Raw genomic sequence first — 13223 nt, 5'->3', positions numbered from 1 at the left:
CTCCAGAGATTTCTTCAGGGAGGTGTACTCAGCTTTTACTCTGTACACTCCCAGTTAAACAAATGTAGATTTAAAAGTTCAAGGATTGCGGGTTAGGCATAAAAGCATTTTATAAATCTAAGACACTATTATATTATTAGGCCACAGGTACAATTTAATAGTTCACTCAGACATTTATAAGACTTGGCCAAGCTCTAAATGCATTCTGCATATCCAATCTACATCCATTTATAGCTAAAAAGTACTTAGCCTTTGATAACCCAGTGTCCTATCTCACTCAAGGACAGATGACCTCCTTTAGAGCAGTTCCTCTTTCTTGGAATCATTTTGGACAATAGCTTTTGATTCATTTAACCAACTCACAATTCATGCATATATTAAGTCGTATACACAGTGAATAGATTTATAACATACATAAGAAACACTGTCTAGGCTTATGCAAAATGCTGAGTGAGATATGAAATGGCATAATATTTTCTCTCAAGAGAGACCAGATGTATAAAGATAAAATACTAATACTATAAATGAAAAATAATATAAAATAGAAAATGCAAGGACCAGACTAGCAACAAATAAATACTGAGCTCAGAGGAGGACAGATTGGTGTGGGGTGAAGTGGTAGAGGAAAGCTTCACATAGGAAGTAGCTGCTGAGCTAGGACCTAAAAGGTCGAGTGCAAGGTAAACTTGTGGAGATGAAGGCATGTCAGGGAAGCACCACAATGCAAGCAAAATCAAGGAGGCACGGGATGTGTGGGATGATAGAGGCAATGAGTGAACCATGGTTGGCTCATCTGGCAGTGTATAGTGACAAGTGGGAAAGTTTTAGGGTATAGGTTTGGAAGAATAAGTTCAAGTGGAAGATTTTATCCTGCAGGTAATTAGGAATGCAGCAGAGATTGCTGGTTGACACAAATACCCACTTTCCCCTCTTTCTATTGTCATCCAATTTCCTGGTTTAACGGGTTACATGGGTATCTGGAACAAAGACTATTTCCCACACACCCCTGCACCTATGAGATGTGAATGAAAGCCGCGTACGCTTCTGCTTCTGGGTATGTCCTCAAAGGGAAGAGGCATGCCTCTTCCCCTTTCACTTTCCACTTTTCTCCAGCCTGCTGCCTGAACTGTGAAAGTAGAGTGTGCCACCTGAGACCAGGTGAATGAGAACACTGTGGAACAGCCGAGTAGCCAGAGAGGACTCTGAGTCCTTGACACCCTCAGGCAACCAAGACTTGGGCTACTCACACACATATAAAGTCACTTCTATGTCGTGTAAGTCACTGTATATTACAGCCAACCCTGTGTGCTGAACTATTGCTTCCCTGTAGTCCTCCCTTAGCCAGGCAAGACCTAGGCTGGCCAGTCACCTCTGACCTTCATGTACCCGGTGTGTTATAGAAATGACTTCTACACTAACGAATTGGGAAGCTCTGTCTTAGTTAAAACAGGGAACCCCTGGAAGAGTCTGAGTAAGGAAGTGACTTGCTAAAAATTGTGTTTTACAAGAATTAATTTGAGTAACATATAGCAGATCAGTGTTGTCTGGGGCTAGAGGTGGGGATTGGAAGAATTTATAGCAAAGGGGCATGATGGAACTTTTTGAGATGATGAAATGTGCTATATCTTGATTGTGGTTTTGGTTATGAGTATATATATATATATATATATATATGTCAAAACTAACTAATACTTAAAATAGGTTTTATATATATATATATGTGTATATAAATATATATAACCTCAATAAAATTTATTAAAGACCTTAAGTTGGCTGTGTGTGCAAAATAGGTCAATAGGAGGAGACAAGAGGTAGGGAGAACAATTTATGACTTCAAACAAACCTTTAGATTGTTTAGACTTGTTCTGGGGAAATAGTGGGAAGAATGAAATTAATAGACAAAAGACTCATTTTGAGGGAAGAAGTAGCAGAATTTGGAGACAAATTTGTCCTGGAAATATTGATTCACATGTGGGAGGATCTGGCTTTTCTATGTAAGGCATGAGCTGAGCTTCCCCACAGGCTGGTGAAGATGCCACATCACAAAACGGAGAGGGAGGAAGATTGAGCCCACTCACTAGTTAAATATACTTCCTCAGTCTCTCCAAGTCCCTCTTTTTCATTTGTAAAATGAGGTTAATGATGCCTATAGATTGCAAAAAAAAGTTGTGAAGAACATAGAAAAAAATGTGGAAAACACCTAGCACCCTCTGGCCTGGCACCTAGTAGGCACCCTGAATGCAAGAGATAAAGAATGGTTGTAGGGCTTCCCTGGTGGCGCAGTGGTTGAGAGTCCGCCTGCCGATGCAGGAGACACGGGTTCGTGCCCCGGTCCGAGAAGATCCCACATGCTGGGCCCGTGAGCCATGACTGCTGAGCCTGTGCGTCCGGAGCCTGTGCTCCGCAACAGGAGAGGTCACAACAGTGAGAGGCCCGCGTATCGCAAAAAAAAAAAAAAAAAAAAAAAAAAAAAAAAAAAAAAAAAAAGAATGGTTGTAATCACACATTATAATAGAAAATAAATGAGCTTCCAAGATGATACCAAAGACTCTCCATTGTGGTTCTAGGAGGTGCTCGGACGTGAGAAAATAACTCAGTTAATAGGAAAGACAAATCCACTTGTAAATCATGGGATGATAGGAAGGGGCGTCGGGTGAGGCAACATGGCAGTTGGCAGTATGTTTTCTAAAGGAGGAGGCTCCTTCTGCCACAGAAGTTTCAGTGGTGTATGCATTTCTCTTTACCTCCCTTGACTCACCTCCAGGAGTGGGAGTTGAGACGAAAAGAAGCTCTTATAGCATGCTGCTTAAGATTCCCCTCATGTAAGATTTGGTTCTCAGCCCACTTTCTGTCAGGCTTCCTGAGATCTGAAAGCAATGCATAAAAATTCTCAGGCTCGGCAGTGAACTCTCTTGAGTTCCAGACTGGAATTTACAGCCGCCTGTACACACCTCCGTCCGCACGTCCTGCAGGCAGGTCCAACCCAGCATGCCCCAAACCAAATTAATTACCCTCCCACACACCTGCTCCCCCTCCAGTCTTCTGTCCACGTTAATGCCATCGCCAATTTCCCAGGTACAAAATCTAGACATTTCAGTTCTTTCGCTTCTCATCTCACACTCCCCAAGATCGGTCTGCTATCATTTTTTGTGGATTCATCTGTGCTCTGCACTGTGTTTTTGACTTGTGCTGCCCTAGTGAGGATTCGTCTCTCTCCCGGACCACAGCAACAGCGATCTAGCCAGTCCCCCTCCAGAAGATCCAATGTCCTGCAACTCCAGAGTGCTCCTTACCTAGACTAGCCAAAGGATGGCCCACCCTGAAGAGCTGTGTAATGGATGTACCTGTCCCCCTGCCCCCAGCTTCTCACTTGGCTAATCCAGTTAAATTGCAGAAACACAAATCACTTCCCTTTCTGAAAATACTTCAATGACTCACCATTGAATTTACAGAACAAAGTCCCCAAAGCCAAATTTCACTCATTTCCTTTCCCATGGTATCTCTTCAAGCCTTCTATGCTCTGTCTAACCACATTGAATGGCAGGCCCTGCTCCCCAAATAATGTAACTTTTTAACCTCAGAGTCAGTGGCTCATGGAATACTCTGCACAAGCTAGCTAAGCTCTTCCTGACTCAGGTCTCCTCGATGTAGCTACCTTCATTCCACTGTCCTCCATCTCATATTCCTAGGCTGAGTGTTCCTATACTAACCTCATCAGTGGATAGCACGAGTGTCTCTCAATCAGATTTTACAGTGCTAGAGGACAAACACCGTCTCCTGTTGTCATCTCTCAATCTCCAAGGCCCTTTGAATTGACTGAGTCAGTTATTCTCACCAGTCTGAAAATAACTTATTACTTTAAGAAATGGTGATTTTTACAAAAGAAAGCTTTTAAAAGTATCAAAGAAACAGTTACTTGTTTGCAACGTACCCAAAAAGTGAATTCCCTCAACTCTACTATGTTAAAGACACTTTTTAAAGTCCCTTGCAGTTTTATTATTCCAGGTGCACTGATACTATAAGAGGCCTTTGTAGTCCACTGCTATAAATGTCATTTGTTCCCATTAAGCAGGCGTATAAGTGTATGAGATGGTTGTCTAAATTAATGTTAACTGTTTTAGACAGTATTAAGTCAGGTAATATATCAAAAATGTAGAAATTTATAGGCAACACCAGAAAATCTACAAACAACAAATGTTGGAGAGGGTATGGAGAAAAGGGAACACTCTTGCACTGGTGGGAATGTAAATTGATACAGCCATTATGCAGAACAGTATGGAGGTTCCTTAAAAAACTAAAAAAAGAACTACCATATGATCCAGCAATCCCACTACTGGGCATATACCCAGAGAAAACCATAATTCAAAAAGACAGATGCACCCCAGTGTTCATTGCAGCACTATTTACAATAGCCAGGTCATGGAAGCAACCTAAATGCCCATCGATAGACGAATGGATAAAGAAGATGTGGTACATATATACAATGGAATATTACTCAGCCATAAAAAGGAACGAAATTGGTTCATTTATTGAGACGTGGATGGATCTAGAGGCTGTCATACAGAGTGAAGTAAGTCAGAAAGAGAAAAACAAATATTGTATATTAAATCATATATGTGGAACCTAGAAAAGTGGTACAGATGAACCAGTTTGCAAGGCAGAAATAGAGACACAGATGTAGAGAACAAATGTATGAACACCAAGGGAGGAAAGCGGTGGGGTGTGTGTGGATGAATTGGGAGATTGGGATTGACATATATACACTAATATGTATAAAATAGATAACTAATAAGAACCTGCTGTATAAAAAATAAATAAAATAAAATTTTTAAATGTAGACATTATTTATAATTTGGGCTTTTTTTTTTTTTTTACTGAGCTCAATACAATATATGCTTGTTCTTTCTGTGACTGTATGTCAAAAGAGAAGCAGCCAAAGTTGACTAATTATTCAAATAATTCAAATAATACTCACAGCTGTCAATTACTTAGGCATTTTAGCAAAATTATGGGAAGTTGAGTTGTTAAGGAAATTAGAAAAAGATGCTTTTGGTTCTGACTGAGCAAGTTATCTACTCAATTTTTATTTGAATTATGGAAGAGATGAAATCTAGCAGTTGATTTCAAATATTGTATTCCTTAGACTCATTTTCTTTTAAAAATTACTTTAAGAAACTGGAATATGAAAACATTGAGAATATAAATTGACCTAAATGGGCATATGTTTGTATTGTATCAGACAGCTACATTACCAATTAGCTCAAAAGCCAAACTTGAAATGTAACTGGGCACTTCTTTGTCATTTCTCAGTGAAGGCACACACTCTTTTTTTTTTTTTTTTCCTGTACGCGGGCCTCTGACTGTTGTGGCCTCTCCCGTTGCAGAGCACAGGTTGCAGACGCGCAGGCTCAGCGGCCATGGCTCACGGGCCTAGCCGCTCTGCGGCATGTAGGATCCTCCCGGGCCGGGGCACGAACCCGTGTCCCCTGCATCGGCAGACGGACTCTCAACCACTGCGCCACCAGGGAAGCCCAAGGCACATACTCTTATAGATTACTTTTGGATTTTGGAAATAGTTATTATTACTTTATTCAATCATTTCTTCTCATATTTTTCCCCTTGCTAATATTTTTGAACGGTGAAAGTGCTTACAATGTATAAAAATTAGACACAAATTTTTACTCTTTAGAAAATATTTATTGACACGTTTTAATTTTCTTTCCATTTTCTGAGAAATAAACATAATACACAAAATACAGTAAAATGCACTTTTCCCATTTCAAATAAATATAGTTTACTCTTATAAAAAATTTAATAATCTGTGTAATTCACCATAGTATCTTAATCAGTGAAATAAGGCAAAGAAAATCTCTAGCTAAATTGTCACTTATTTTTATGATTCTCTCAACTTTTTGCTGGGGAAAAGGAAAACTATTCTCTGTAGAATTATATTGAGACTTGGAGACTGCCACTTCTTGTTTGGAGAAAGCAAAGATAAGTTCCTTTACAAAGTGTTTAGTGTCAAAAAGAGTCTCAGTTTGGCAGAAAGATAATATCCAGGTCTTTGCTAAATGAACTAAGTTATATGTAAACTTTTTTGTTAATACTTCCTAGAGACCAGACTACATTCTGAATTATAATGATTCCCTTGTATCACACTAGTCATTTTTCAAAATTAGTGGTTAAGTATTTAAATTAATAGTTATGTATGTAATATAAACCCAAGACAGAATTTTAAAGCTCTATTAACAGGGAAGGTTAAAAACAATGCTTCTATAACAGGACGAATGTATCCATTTCACAATTGTTATGCTTAAAGTTATAAGAACTGAAATCTACTGAATTATACAGACTTAACACAGACTCATATACACATATATCCCTGATCAGTTTAAGACAATGTTTAAGTTTGCTCTTGTAAGTAGTAAGAATATTTTTATTAACCAGCAAAAATTATGTTTAGGTAGTCACCAATCTTCAGAGTGTACTTATGTATAGCCTATTTACCCTCAAAAGAATATATCACCAAGTAATAAAAGTCATTAGTACTGTCTAACTTCCTATGTTAGCAGTTATTTGGAACTTTATATACTAGCAAGCTTATGGAAGTGAATCAAATTCACTGTAGCTCCAATCCCACAATAGCATGGCTCATTTACATGGATGCAGAAATGCTGGTCGAACTATGCCAAAGCATAAACCTCAAAGCATAACTGTGTCCAGTAAAAATCTTACACAGGCTATAAAGTGGGTATTAGATCAGTCCTCAGCATTATAAAGGGCATCAACTATTGTCCAGGTGGTGCCTTATAATATATATACTTTTCCCACTTTCTTCTAAAGGCTGGAACATTATGTGCTTGGGTATCCTTTTATGGCAACATTTTTATTTCTACACACTTCTGAAACAGTTAAGTGTGTGCTCAAAAAATTCACAAGTCCAATAAAATAAATTTGTGGTTTTCTTCTTTGACAGTCTTTATAATTCCTCCATCTCAAAGTGTGTGTTGAAGCTGTTTGCCATGGATGTGTGTTCAAAGATCCTTGACAGGCTTGGTTTCAACAGTTCCACTGAGTGACAAGGCAGGTGCTGATTGGTGTCATTCTTCAGGGCCGTCATTTGGTCTGTCCCAGGCTCCCTTCTATCATAGTAGAGAGCCCAGAGCAGAGTAATGGTGAGAATCATGGCCAGGATCTGTGTCACTCCAATGGAGATCCCCAGAAACCTGAGCACCTGCAGTTGTTTGGTTCCTCTCAAAAAAGAATACATCTTCTTCCCACAACCCTGTAAAAGAAATAACACAGTCAATGTTACTTTGGATGTGTTACAGTGGGTCAAAATAGTGAAAACAAGTCATCTGTATCAGTTAGTGGAACCAAACGACTTGAGTTATAAACTTGAAGACAGTGACTCTCAACAGGGAACCCCTATGAGCAGCTGAAGGAGAGATAGAGGTGTGCACTCTTTGAAAAGCCTGCCCATGTGATTCTGAAGAGTCTACTCCTTCTGCTAGCTTCCCCACAATCTGAAATTGAGACTGGTATAAAATACAACATCTAGAGCAGGGGTTGGCAAAATTCTTTTTGTAAAGGGCCAGACAGAAAATCGTTTAGGCTGTGCAGGTCACATGGTCTCTACTGCTATCACTCGTCTCTGCCACTGTAACAGGACACAGCTATAGACAGTATGTAAATGGATGGATGTGCCTACGTTCCAATGAAACTTCACAGGTAAAAAGACAGTAGGCCAGATTTGGGGCTTAGGCCATATAGATGGATGACCCCCTGATACAGACTGATCTGAGATTTTTGAAAATAATGTGCCATTATTATTATTATTTGTATTCACTGTTTGATTATAGCTCATTTGGTCAGACATTTTTCCTTAAAGATCAAGAATGTTTGCTGAACTTGCCAGTGAGTGGAAATCAATCTGTTTGCTGAAACTTGCCAGTGAGTGGAAATCAATCTGTTGCCTTCCTCCTACTGCACATGTGTGCACACACTTCTGTCCACTGCCTGTAGCAGAAGTACACATGGGGGAATTTCTATCATGACACCAAGTTTTAATTCTACCAGGTAGGGGTTTGAAAGGTACCTTTAGCTCCCCTTCAGGCTAGAGACACCTGACTTCAAAAGATTAGCAAGGTTTCTGTTTGTGCTTAGTTTTAACTACAAAGGCTAAGGAGTGCCTGTGGTAGATATAGAAGAGATTTCTGAAAGAAGAGGAGAAGAGGGGAAAAAAAGTTAAGAGAAAGAAGAGTCATGACCGAGGAAAATGGGGGGCAGGAGGAAGCAAAGAAAAGAAGGTAGAATGGGTCTAACAATTGTCATAAGTTACCTATTAGGTGATCAATGCATAGGCTACTTGCCCTGTCTCTAGTGAGCCCACAGCATAGAAAAGATAATTTACCCTTCAAAAGGGAAGCTGATTCTAAATTAAAGTGAAAAATCTAGAAAAAGTTAAAATTATAATAAAATTCACGAACTTTGAAGATTCTGAGATTTTTCTCTATTTGGATGATAACAAATTAGCCTGCCACAGTTTCATGGATACTGCAGAAGACAGAGACAAAGGGCTTTATTACTTATAGCAATAGCAATAGCCAGGGTACATGCCAGTTCCTCAAGTCCCAAGGGCAACATGAAGAAGGCCAGATGATGCCTGCACACACAGAGGATTACATTATGGGAAAGGAACCCCAAGCTTAGGGAACCCTAATATTTTATAATGGGCAGTAAGTGCACCTGCCCCTCATATTGGAGAGAGACATTATCTTCATTATACTAGACAGTAAACAAACCTGCCCTCTTCTCTGAAGGGAGACACCGTCTATCTTCAAGGCTGTTTTCTATGCAAACACCCTTGAAAAGACAGTCCAGAACAAAGGCAGCCAGTGTCTCTACTTGTAAGACACACAGAAATGCAAGAGACCCATGGAAAATTATCTCCCAACAAGAACTCGACTTTTTGAAGCTTTTATTCTGAGTTTGGGATAAAAGTGACTCAGTGCTTACCCTGCTGAGGCAGTCACATGAATAAAAGGAAACTGATAATTATTAAAATAACTGCCTCCTTGTTTTATTCCCCAGATTCCATAAGTAACTAAATCAAGGAAAGCAAGACTATTGAATCAGTTGCTAATTTGTGCATTATACTGGAGGAGAGGAATGAATAATATGTAATTCTTAGATTTCCAAAGACACTGATCAGTAAGTGTACCCTCATAAGCCATTACTCTCAAGAAATAAAAATCATGTAGAATTAGTCACAGACCCATTTCAATAACTACCATTTTTGGTATACTATGTAATGCAAATTAACAGCAAAACGTTAGCAAAGTTTCATCAATTTCACCAAAAAGGAAGTTAAAATATTTATAATTAATACTACTTAACACTGGTTTAATAAAATCACTTCTCTGGTCTTCATACCTATTTAATACACACACACACACACACACACACACACACACACACACACTGTGGGAAACCAAAATAGATGTCACAATCTCCGAAATTCAAATATTTTTCAAAGAGTTCCACTCAGGTAGTCTATCAGAGTCCATTCACTCTTATGCTTATGTGTAATTCCAACAAGCATCCTTATAGGACACCATATAGATCATGACCTGTAGAGTCAGAACTGTGAATTCAGATCCCTCCTCTGCTACTTATAAACTATGTGACTTTGGGAATGTTACTTAATCTCTCTGTGCTTCAGTTTTCTCATCTGAAAACATGAATGATAATAGTGCCTACCTGTTTGGGATGTTGGGAGAATTCAATGAACAAGCACATTTAAACATTTAGAATGTGATCTCACATATGGTAAGAGCTCAGTAGGAATCAGATGTACCTGGTACGTCAGCCCACAGAAGATTAGAAAGCACAAATTAAAAGAGATGCAAAATCTATGAAAAGCAGGTATTAATGGACAAGAAGGAGTACAACACCTTTTTAGAGTATAAAGTACCAAAAGTACAGCATTGTGTCACCACCGATTATTAATGAAACAGTCCTTGCCCACAAGAGCCAAGGTGGAGGTCACTGTTGCTCAAGACAGCGATGTAACTATCCAAAAAGATTTTTGCCACTGAGATGATGGATCATGAGCCTCGTCACGAAGCAGAGAAATCTTTAACATAGTTTGAAAAGAGACAACCAAAAATACTTAATTAAGAGGGTTTAGCTTCAGACATTTGGGAAATTAATTTATATTAACTTATCATTTAACATCATTGCTAAGTAATGCAGCACCAGATCATCAAATCCATCTTTAAAGAAATTGATATAAAATGGCTTTGCATTGTTCAGTTGATTCCTTAACTATGTTTTCAGTATTTATTACAAAGATGGTTCTTTAATGGATAAAGAATCAGCATGCAATACCAATATGTTGGTAATAATAATAAATTCCACAATTAAAGCTAAACTACTCATGAAATACATATGCTGATGATTCAACCTTGTGAAATGCTGTAAGTCAATTATTGTTTGATTTCTACCTTTTCAGTAGTCCCTGGTGCTTAAATTTTACCCATATAGTTCTTCCTGTTGGTATAAGATCTCCCACCCCTTTAGACTAATTCACTCTAAGCTGAATGTGCAGAAAAGGTAATATTTTTTTTTAATCTGTGACTAAAACAAAGCAGAGATTGATAACTAAGCTACAGTCTACTGTGTTTCATATTTTGGCATCAGGTAAAGTCTCTTTCAATTTTATTTTAAACAATCACATTTACCCAAAAATAAGGTACAGCAAATTATATCATCTAGGATGGTTTGGGAATGTGATATATTAGATAACACCGAATGTTCTAGAGTGGGAGGGGAACTTGGAAGTCAATAATTCAACTTTCTAACTTGTAAAAATATGGTTAAAAAGCACTTCTACAGTGCCATCCACAAAACTGGCAGAGAATAGTCTCTGAATAGTCTCTCCCCTACATAAACAATGAAAGCACTAGCAAAAATTGTGAGAATCAACTTTTTTAGAACTCTGGAAATTAACCAAACACTTGCAGCAATCTGGGGAGCATTTATTCAAGAAAAGCACCTGAACCTCAGTAAGAACAAAAAGCTTTGTGGCATTTTAATTTGCCTTATTCCCATCTCCCCTCCCCAGCTCTGCAGGAGCCTTGAAAACAAACAGCCTACGATTATGGTAAAAACCGTGGTCTGGCAGCCACCGAAGGCAACAGAATAGGGCTGGAGCTCCTTCAAAGCCCCATTCTCAGAGAATTGTCATTATTTGTCCTATCTGGTGGTTCCCTGGAAGAGCTCACTTGCAAGGCTGCCTTTATTTGACTCGACTTGCAGCTCAACCAGGGCGACAGTCTTTTCCCCTGGGAATAGTTGTCAAAGCATTTAGAGGTAACTGTTCAACACTGAGGCTGCCTGAGGTAGTGGATAACAGTTGCACACAATGGGCTAGTCAAAAGTTTAAAAGGAAAAACTGGAGAATGTGAAATCCATAGGGGGTTTGGCAGAGCTCTAACATATTTGTGGGGATCTAGAAAGTTACACATGTGAGTAGAGCTCTGCTCAAGCCCAGGGCTGTGCACAAGCTCAGGAAAGACCTAAAAAGGCCCTAAGATCTCACTTCTGGTTAACCTTGAGGCTCTGTACACCCTTGGCAAAGGCTGGGAGACTTACTGGTTCCAGGTATCTAAAGGAAACTTCAGTTCATTCATTAAGTGACCACTAAGCTGAGTGAGCCAAGATTTCAGTGGCCACACAGGACAGCGAGTACAGACTTTACAGAATTAGTTCAGAAAAGTAATTAATGAACAAACACAAACAACAAATTTTGGGGAGGGGGGAGAATCTGATTTCCAAAGTTGCCACATTATATTATTTTAAATGTCCAGTTATCAACAACAACAAGAATTATAACACATGCAAAGAAACAAAAATGTATGGCACACACACACACACACACACACACACACACACACACACAAAAGCCATCAAAAAAAAAAAAAGCTCTTCTAAAGAAAAGGACTCCCTGCTTCACTAGACAGCCCTTTCCACACGTGGACAACACTAATTCTTAACAAGCATTTCCCTGTTGAAAACTGTCTTCCTAATAAGGATGCAGTAGTCCTAATTCTGTTCTTGTGACTTGTTTTCCATAAGGTAGAGAGCCATATTTGAAGTGTCATCACTTTCCCTTTAACCACTCGCTTCCCTAGGCTAAATATTCCTATAGCTCTGTCATGTTTTCCAAATATAGACACTTCATCATCCTGATGATTTCTTTCTGGATGGTGTTGATTTTGTCAATGTTCCTTTGAAAATAAAACTGATTTCTAACTCTAAAAAACTAGAAAATGCAATGAAATATTAAGACAATCCAGGCTGTTGTGAATGGGCTTGGATGCCAGTGAAAAAAGCTTTTCAGTTCCACCAGAAGAGTGGACATGGGATTGTATCAATATTGCTCAGTCAGGACCTGGCCTCCTAGAGATCACTGGGCCCGAAGATTGTCTCCCTGTTGAGGTGGGCAAGGGTCGTTTATTCAAAGCAAAGGTTCTAGTGAGACTCCTCAGTTTTTATAAATAAGTCGGTCTTATTACTTCCTCATTTAGTTTACAAAGATAACCCCCAAACAAGACAGAATTTTAGTATTTAGTTTAGTACTAAGTTTGTTATTGGAATTCATTACATTATGTTTTATTATTCTCTATCAGGAACTCCTCAGAAAGAGGTGTTATCTACAGATTATTTAAAATAAATGAAATCAATTGATGTCTCTAGGTACTCTAAATTGTATCCAAATGTCAAACCAGACCACCAAATTCTGCCACGCTGGAATGTATTAACCTGTGCCCCTGCATATTATTTTCCACTGAAGTGTATTTTAATGTTACTGAAGAACACCATAAGAAATTTCTCTACAAAATTTGTGAAAAATAATATTGAAGATATTTTCCTAGATAACTTAGAGTAGTAGATATAAAATCCCACTTGAAAAAAATACTTTTGGATTTTGCTCCCTTTGAAACATTAGAATACTTGCCTTCCGAACATTCAAATGATGCAGGTGATTATGTGCCATTTCACCTGGGCTTTCAGAAAGCTCAGGGGCAAATACGAAAGTCAACCACAGTTATCCCATTTGCCTTCACATGAAGCATATCTAGCTACTCTTTCCTTCATCCTGACTTTCCATTGCTATTTATGTAGCTTTCCCTTCCAGTTTTATCAAGCTATAATTG

At 38.7% G+C, this 13223-nt stretch overlaps 1 protein-coding gene across 1 annotated transcript in view; it reads right to left on the bottom strand.

Moving 5' to 3' along the window:
• Positions 1 to 5687: 5687 nt before the first annotated feature.
• Positions 5688 to 13223, bottom strand: part of TSPAN12 (tetraspanin 12) — a 65402-nt gene continuing 57866 nt past the window's right edge. The window contains exon 8 of the mRNA XM_060156000.1: positions 5688 to 7285. Coding sequence (XP_060011983.1) covers positions 6980 to 7285 — 306 coding nt within the window. The 3' untranslated portion in view covers positions 5688 to 6979. The remainder of the gene's footprint in view (positions 7286 to 13223) is intronic.

Source organism: Lagenorhynchus albirostris, chromosome 8 (assembly GCF_949774975.1).
Source record: "Lagenorhynchus albirostris chromosome 8, mLagAlb1.1, whole genome shotgun sequence".
Classification (NCBI taxonomy): domain Eukaryota; kingdom Metazoa; phylum Chordata; class Mammalia; order Artiodactyla; family Delphinidae; genus Lagenorhynchus; species Lagenorhynchus albirostris.
This window is presented reverse-complemented; position numbering and strand designations above follow the sequence as displayed.